Below are 9,298 nucleotides of genomic sequence, written 5' to 3' on the forward strand. Positions count from 1 at the left end.
GCTTAATTATTAGGCAACTTCATTTCCTTTGGCAAAATGGGTCAGAAGAGAGATTTAACGGGCTCTGAAAAGTCCAAAATTATGAGATGTCTTGCAGAGGGATGCAGCAGTCTTGAAATTGCCAAACTTTTGGAGGGTGAACACCGAATAATCAAGCATTTCATTGCAAATAACCAACAGGGTCGCAAGAAGCGTGTTGGGCAAAAAAGGCGCAAGATAACTGTCCATGAATTGAGGAAAATCAAGCGTGAAGCTGCCAAGATCCTATTTGCCTCTAGTTTGGCCATATTTCAGAGCTGCAATGTTACTGGAGTATCAAAAAGCACAAGGTGTGCCATACTCAGGGACATGGCCAAGGTAAGGAAGGCTGAAAAATTACCACCTTTGAACAAGAAGCATAAGATAAAGCGTCAAGACTGGGCTAAGAAATATCTTAATACTGGTTTTTCAAAGGTTTTATGGACTGATGAAATGAGAGTGACTCTTGATGGGCCAGATGAATGGGCCAGAGGCTGGATCAGTAAAGGGCAGAGAGCTCCAATCTGACTCAGACACCAGCAGGGTGGAGGTGGGGTACTGGTATGGGCTGGTATCATCAAAGATGAATTTGTGGGACCTTTTCGGGTTGAGGATGGAGTGAAGCTCAACTCCCAGACCTACTGCCAGTTTCTGGAAGACAACTACTTCAAGCAGTGATACAGGGAGAAGTCGGTATCGTTCACGAAAAACATGATTTTCATGCAGGACAATGCTCCATCACATGCATCCAACTACTCCACAGCGTGGCTGGCCAATAAAGGTCTAAAAGATGAAAAAATAATGACATGGCCCCTTGTTCACCTGATCTGAACCTCATAGAGAACCTGTGGTCCCTCATAAAATGTAAGATCTACAGGGAGGGAAAACAGTACACCTCTCTGAACAGTGTCTGGGAGGCTGTGGTGGCTGCTGCACGCAATGTTGATCATAAACAGATCAAGCAACTGACAGAATCTATGGATGGTAGGCTGTTGAGTGTCATCAGAAAGAAAGGTGGCTATATTGTTCCCTATTTTTTGGGGTTTTGTTTTTCAATGTCAGAAATGTTTATTTCTAAATTTTGTGCAGTTACATAGGTTTACCTGGTGAAAATAACAAGCGAGATGGAACTATATTTGTTTTTTATTAAGTTGCCTAATAATTCTGCACAGTAATAGTTACCTGCACAAACTGATATCCTCCTAAGATAGCCAAATCTAAAAAATCCTCACTCCAACTTCCAAAAATATTAAGCTTTGATATTTATGAGTCTTTTGGGTTAATTGAGAACATAGTTGTTGATGAATAATAACAAAAATCCTCTAAAATACAACTTGCCTAATAATTCTGCACACAGTGTATATTTGTATTGCATAAACCCACAACTTCCAGTATGACCTTAACAATGGTAAGACGATACTGGGAGTTGTTGTCACCAGTCATCATCAAATCATACAGGAACCACACTACTGATGAGAATTACCGTATTTTTCGGACCACAAGACGCACTTTTTTCCCCCCAAGTGTTGGGGGAAAGTTGGGGGTGCGTCTTATGGTCTGACTGTGGCTGCGGGGAATGAGGTGCTGCGGTGGAGCGGGTCATCGGGGGCACGAGCAGCCTGTAGCAGCCTGCTGTGACCACGTGTGCCCGCTCATTACATATGCACGCCCCTCCTCCCGCCCATCTCTCAGCGCAGAAGCCGGCGCTGACAGGTGGGCGGGAGGACGAGCGGGGACGCGCGCATAGTAAAGAGCCGGTCCGCATGATCACCCCTGGTAATTACAGCCTGGAGTGATCATATGCGGCTGTATTCACTGCCCCCCACGCGTCATCATCAGCGCGGGGTGCAGTGAATCAGTGTACTCACCCGTCCCAGAGTGTGGAGCCGTTCCCCCGCAGCACGCGATATCTTCCTGTCTGTGCCGGTCAGCTGATCTGTGCCGGTCAGCTGATCGGCACAGACAGGAAGACATCGCGTGCTGCAGAGGAACGGCTGCACACGCGCGCGCGCGCGCACACACACACACACACACACACACACACACACACACACACACACACGCGCGCGCACACGCACACACACACGCGCGCGCACACGCACACGCACACACGCACACACACACACACACACACGTCAGTGGTGCAGAGAGGAAGATGATCGGCTGCAGGGAGTGAGGAAAAGGTGTGTATAAACGTTTGTTTTTTTTCTCTGTGCTATAGGATACAGACCATATACCAGGATGGTATATGAGCACGATGGGGGCATATAGCAGGATGGGAGTATATGAGCAGGAGGGATGAGGGGTATATGAACAGGATGGACGTATATGAACAGGATGGGGGTATATGAACAGGATGGGGGTATATGAGCAGGACGGATGAGGGGTATATGAACAGGATGGGGGGTATATGAACAGGATGGGGGTATATGAACAGGATGGGGGTATATGAACAGGATGGATGGGGGGTATATGAACAGGATGGGGGTATATGAACAGGATGGGAGTATATGAGCAGGATGGATGGGGGGTATATGAACAGGATGGGGGTATATGAACAGGATGGGAGTATATGAGCAGGATGGGGGAATATGAACAGGATGGGGGTATATGAACAGGATGGGGGAATATGAACAGGATGGGGGTATATGAACAGGATGGGGGGTATATGAACAGGATGGGGGGTATATGAACAGGATGGGAGTATATGAACAGGATGGGGTATATGAATAGGATGGGGGAATATGAGCAGGATGCTGGTATATAAGCAGGATGGGGGTATATGAGCAGGATGGGGGTTTATAGCAGGATCATATACGAGGCAGGAGGATCATTACCAGGATGGGGTACCTTAGTAGAGAATTTGGGGACATTACCCCCATAACAGTGTCAGCAGCAAATCCTCACCCCATAACAGTGTGTCATGACCACATTTTTTTGCTTAAAGTTTTATTTTCCTATTTTCCTCCTCTAAAACCAGGGTGCGTCTTATAGTCCGGTGCGTCTTATAGTCCGAAAAATACGGTAGTCAGTATCCCAAATATTCATTTACATCCAGGTACCTTATAGAGGACTTCACCTCTGATCGGAGTCGTTCTTTTACTTTTCCTTATCTTGTCCAGATGCCATGATGAATTTTCATGGTCACAGCTTGTCTCCGCAGACTTCCATCTTCTCAGTTGTTCTGCAGCACATCCCAACACGATACCTGAAAAATAAGAGTGTCATTATGTCCCTGAATAATAGTGACTGCTTGACTGTGATACGGCCGAACTACACCACATATAAACCAGACACAGATGGTGACTGAGAAGAATCTGTGTCTTCTCTGCATTTAGTGGTTACTACTCACCTGGGCGGTTATCTGTAGGAATCTCCACTTTACACCGCTCATCACCACTCACATATGTCTCTGTAGTATTAATATGGGTCAGATCTTCAGCCTGAAATAAATATTGTAAACATCACAGACAGATGGAGAAGTCACATCTATGATCAGCTCTAATCCTGCCATCTCCACCGTTCTCATTACACAAGTATAAAACATATAATACTGGAGGATAAAACAAGACTGAGCACAAGACCTTCACAGCCGTCTACACATCATAGGGAGATTTCATGTCACCTTCTCTCCATCTACCTGATGATCCTGAGGAACATTGGGGTTTTCTTGTTTGCAGTCCTGTGGAAGAAGAGGAGGACGAGGACATCTCTCTGGTGTTGTCTTCTTACTGGATAGCACTGGAGGAAACACATACAGGGACTGAATTCATTCATTACATACAGATACAGTAGCATGCAAATGTTTGGGCACCCCTAGTGAATACCACTGTTATTGTGAACAGTTAAGTTTAAGATTAAATGATTTCTAAAAAGGCATAAAGTTAAAGATGACACATTTCCTTTGTATTTTAGGCAAAACCAAAAATTTTATTTTCATCTTTTACATTATCAAATTAACTGAAAAGGAAAATGGGCTGATGCAGAAGTTTGGGTACTCTGCATGGTTAGTACCTCGTAGAACCCCTTTTGCAAGTATCATAGTTTGTAAACGCCTTTTGTAGCAGCCAAGAGTCTTTCAATTCTTGTTTGAGGGATTTTCATCCATTCTTCCTTTGAAACGTCTTCCAGTTTTGTGAGATTCCTGGCTCGTCTTGCATGCACTGCTCTTTTGAGGTCTAGCCACAGATTTTCAATGATGATTAGATCAGGGGACTGTGAGGGCCATTGTAAAACCTTCACTTTGCCCCTTTTGTGGTTGTCTATTGAGGATGTGTGTTTAGGAAATGTGTCATCTTTTACTTTATGCATTTTAGAGATCATTTCATATACTGCTTGCTTAACTGTTCATAATAATTTTGACCAGGGGTGTCCAAACATCTGCATGCCACTGCAATTATAGGCCGTGTGTATTTAGTCCTGCCTATCACCTGGGAATGTGAGAGGCTCGGGAACATCCATCATGATGTCCTTGTACAGATCTTTGTGTTCTTCTAAAAACTCCCACTCCTCCATGGAGAAATAGATGGCGACATCCTGACATCTTATAGGAACCTGACACATACAATGATACCGTCATCCCCCGATCCCTTCATAGCGTTACTGTATAATGTCCCAGCATTCCCAGCAGTGTCACCTCTCCAGTCAGCAGCTCAATCATCTTGTAGGTGAGTTCTAGGATCTTCTGGTCATTGATGTCCTCATGTATCAGGGGGTGAGGTGGAAGACCTGTGATTGGGCTCAGGGGTCTTCCCCATCCCTCAGACACAGGGGCCTGACAGCGGTCACTAGAGGTTTTCTTCACTACTGTGTAATCCTGGATATGGAGAGACACAGTAATAAAGCTCACTACAGACATTTCCAGAGTCCTCACTTCTCCAGTTCTGTCCATCTGTTATTCCCATAGATAAGAATGATGTAATGTGACGTCATCAGAATCTCTCACCTCTCCAGTAAGCCGGAAGAGGATCTCTAGGGTGAGGTGTAATATCCTCTCCACCATCTTGTCCCTGTCTCTATCCATCCTTGATGGGTCAATCTGGAGAATTCTCTTATACAGAAGATCTACATTGAGAGGATCTGATATTATAGGAACCTGAATGGGGGAAGATGGAAAATCATAAAGAATCTCATGTAATCTACAATTACTAGAGATAATAAGAGGAAATATATGAGATATCACAAGTACACTTTGTATTCTCTCCTCGTATGGATCGGCACATAGTAATGAAAGACTTGTGTGTTGAATGATCGCATTATTATATTCTAAAAAAAAAAGAAAAAAAAAAAGGTTTTAACCCCTTAAGGACGAAGCCAGTTTTGTCCCTAATGCCCAGGCCATTTTTTTTCAATTCTGACCAGAGTCACTTTATGAGGTTATAACGCTTTAATGGATCCAGGTGATTCTGAGATTATTTTTTTCATGATATAATGTAGCTCATGATCATGGTAAATTTAGGACAATATTTTTTGCTTTTATTGGAAATTTGATAAAAGCAAAAAAAAATTGGAAAATTGATGAAAAAGTCGCAATTTTCAAACTTATAATTTTTATGCCCATAAATTCCAGAGTTACGGAACACAAAATAGTAACTAAATTACATTTCCCATATGTCTACTTTACACCAGCGCAATTTTTCAAACAATTTTTTTTTGAGGTTTGGAAATTAGAAGGGTTTAAAAGTTCATCAGCAATTCCTCATTTTTCCAACAAAATTTACAAAACCATTTTTTAGGGACCACATCACATTTGAAGTGAAGTGACTTTCAAAAGCCTAGGTGACAGAAAATACCCAAAAGTGACACCGGTCTAAACACTGCACCCCTCAAAGTACTCAAAACCACATCCAAGAAGTTTATTAACTCTTCAAGTGCTTCACAGGAACTTAATCGATGTGAAATGAAAAAAAAAATAAAAATGATCATTTTACCTAAAAATGTTGCTCTAGACCCAATTTATTCACTTTTAGAAGAAATAACACAAAAAATGGACCCCAAAATGTGTTACCCACTTTCTTATGAACGCACTGATACCCCACATGTGGTCAGAAACCTCCGTTTAGACAAATGGGAGGGCTCAGAACAGAAGGAGCAATATTTGAATTTTGGAAACCAAATTTGGCTGAAATAGATTGCGGGCACCATGTCGCATTTGCAGGGCTCCTAAGGTACCTAAACAGCAGAAACCTCCCACAAGTGACCCCATTTGGGAAACTAGACCCTTCAAGGAATTTATCTAGATGTTTGGTGAGTACCCTGAACCCCCAGGTGCTTCACAGAAGTTTATAATGTTGAGCTGTGAAAATTAAAAAAATACAGCTTTTCCACAAAATTGTTACTTCAAACAGATAGCTTTTTTTTTTTTTTTTTACAAGAGTAACAAGAAAAAATTCAGCATAAAAATGTATTGTGCAATTTCTCCTGAGTTCGCCGATACCTCATGTGTGGTGGAAATCAACTGTTTGGGCGCACGGCAGGGCTCGAAATGGAAGAAGCGCCATTTGACTGGAAAATCGACTGGACTCATTAGCGGAAGCTATATTGCGTTTGGAGACCCCTAAGGTGCCTAAACAGTGGAGCTCCGCCACAAGTGACCCCATTCTGGAAACGAGACACCTCAAGGATTTTATCTAGGGGTATAGTGAACATTTTGAATCCACGAGTACTTCACAAAATTTGATAATTTTAGGTCACCATATTGAACATTGTTATTTGTTTTTTCACAAAATTGTTGGTTTAGCACCAAATTTCTCACTTTTTCAAGAGGCAACATCAAAAAGTGGACCCCACAGTTTGTTATCCAAATTCTTATTAGCATAGGGATACCCTACATGTGGTCAAAAACCTCAGTTTGGACAAATGGGAGGGCTTGGAATGGAAGGAGCACCATTTGAATTTTGGTAAAGTTGAAACACCATAGGCACCATGTCACACTTGTAGGGCCCCTAAAAGTACCTATAGAGTAGAAACCTCCACAAGTGACCCCATTTTGGAAAATAAACTCCTCAAAGATTTTATTCAGGGGTATAGTGAGCATTTTGAATCCACAGATACTTCACAAAAATGTTGCTGGAGTACCAAATTTCTTACTCTTAGGCTATGTGCTCACGATCCAGCAACACGCCGTCTAGTACACAGTGCCAGCCCTCCTGTGGAGATGTGAGTGTTGACCGCAGGAGAACACAGCTGCCTGTGCCCACAATCCAGGTTCAGGCCGCTGCGGACTTTAGTTCTACTCTCCCCGCAGAGAACAATCTCATCTCCACAGCATAAATTGACATGCTGAGGCTCAGGAAGCCGCACCGGATGTCAGTTTATGCTGCCGAGAAAATAAGCACACTGGGCATGGGATTTCTAAAAATCCTTCCAATGCGCTTCTACTGCACAACGCAGCGTTCTGGACAAAGCAAAACACTCTGCGCCCAAAACGCTGCAAACGCTGACTGTGGGCACATAGCCTGAAAAGCTAGGATGGATGGATGGATTGATGTCAAACATGTATACAATGTCCCACCCCCTACATATTCTAAGCTAGCTCCCATTAGTGCCTTTCATGTGGCACTAAAGGGTGTTTTGCGCTGAGGGTATGGGATCAGGAAGTCAGAAGGGTCTCTCAATCTCAGGGCAAAGGCCCGCTTACCCCCTTTTTCAGAAATACAGAGTTTCTCCCAGGGTTATATTCTAGGAAATTTGTGGGGTTTAGGCAGGTAGAGGAACCCCGTTTTTCCCTAGTCCTTCAGGGAAACATCCTGCCACCTTACACGGTCCTTTCGGCTACCCGCCCAGACATACCCTGGATAGAATGCATACAGCTGAAATTCTTTTTATTCCAGAACAACAGGGAAAAGGAGCTTACAGCTCCACTCTCCCCATCTGAGGAGCTGTTTTTCCTTGCCTGGCCAAGCGACCATGCCATTTAGCTTATTTATCAGTTTCTGAATCAAAGGGACCTGTCTAAAGCCTGCTTTACACGCTACAAGATATCTTACGATGTGTCGGCGGGGTCACGTCGTAAGTGACGCACATCCGGCATCGTAAGGTATGTTATAGCGTGTGACAGCGATGTGCAATTGCGATTGAACGAAAATCCGTTCATCGCACGCACGTCGTTCATTCCTGACGAATTGAACGTCAGATTGTTCATCGTACCCGGGGTAGCGCACATCGTAGTGTTTGACACCCCGGGAACGATGAACACATCTTACCTACGTCCTGCGGCTCCCGGCCGGTAATGCGGAAGGAAGGAGGTGGGAGGGATGTTTACGTCCCGCACAGCTCCGCCCCTCCGCTTCTATTGGCCGGCTGCCTCGTGACGTCGATGTGACGCCAAACGTCCCTCCCACTCCAGGAAGTGGACGTTCGCCGCCCACATCACGGTCGTATGGACGGGTAAGTATGTGTGACGGGGGTTAATCGTTTGTGCGGCACATTCAACAAATTGAACGTGCTGCACATATGATGGGGGCGTTGCAAATCGCATACGATATCGTATGCGAAATTGCAACGTGTAAAGCAGGCTTTAGTGTCCAAAATTTGTCAATAGATGGAGGGAGGAGTTGGAGGTTGATATCCTGGAGGATGAGTGGAGGACTTCCTGAACACAGAAAGCTGAGTTGACAGCCGCTCTGTGCATGCGGCCAGCATCTATTGAGAGGGAGGAGGAGGAATCGCTGGGGATCAACACTGCGCAAGGTACTAGGTACACCAGGGGTAGGGGGTGATCTAGCTGGACCTGGGGAGAAGTTTTCTGTTGCACGTGTCATGGCACAATCGACAGAAATCAGAAGAGGATGAATGCGGCCGGCACGCTGGTTGTGTGCGCCAACATCTTGGATTATGGAAAGGGGGTTGGGGGTCGGGGGGGCACTTTGGTGACACCGAGGGACCGGAGGAGACTGGGGGAGGAGATTTATCTATGAGATTTATCTCCCATCTGACATGTTTGATCATGGCAAGTGGGAGATATATAATTTTTTACCGGCACTGTCATTTACTGTAACGTGAGCATCATTATATGGTGTATACCGACGATCACGTGAGCGGGGACCAGAAAAAAACGGCCCGAATCATGATCTCCAGGGTCTCAGCTACCCCCGGAGGCTGAAACCCCAGAGATTTTCTGACGCTGGAGGGCGCTATTTACTTTTTTCTGCCCGCCATTTATAAACGGTGGATCAGAATAAGTACCCTATTCTGCCGCCGTTTATCTCCATAAGGCTGTCGTAACGGGGTTAAGGGAAAACCCCCAACAAATATCAGTTTTAGGAATGAGAAATATCCC

At 44.5% G+C, this 9,298-nt stretch overlaps 1 protein-coding gene across 1 annotated transcript in view; it reads right to left on the reverse strand.

Moving 5' to 3' along the window:
• The window catches only part of LOC142312161 (uncharacterized), a 378,399-nt gene extending 373,296 nt beyond the window's left edge, over window positions 1-5,103 (reverse strand). The window contains 6 exon segments of the mRNA XM_075351064.1: window positions 3,081-3,226; window positions 3,371-3,461; window positions 3,659-3,759; window positions 4,449-4,572; window positions 4,655-4,834; window positions 4,964-5,103. Of these exon segments, the coding sequence (XP_075207179.1) occupies window positions 3,081-3,226; window positions 3,371-3,461; window positions 3,659-3,759; window positions 4,449-4,572; window positions 4,655-4,834; window positions 4,964-5,041 (720 nt within the window). The 5' untranslated portion in view covers window positions 5,042-5,103.
• Between the last annotated feature and the right edge of the window lie 4,195 nt (window positions 5,104-9,298).

This window comes from Anomaloglossus baeobatrachus, chromosome 5 (genome assembly GCF_048569485.1).
Source record: "Anomaloglossus baeobatrachus isolate aAnoBae1 chromosome 5, aAnoBae1.hap1, whole genome shotgun sequence".
NCBI classification, from domain to species: Eukaryota; Metazoa; Chordata; class Amphibia; order Anura; family Aromobatidae; genus Anomaloglossus; species Anomaloglossus baeobatrachus.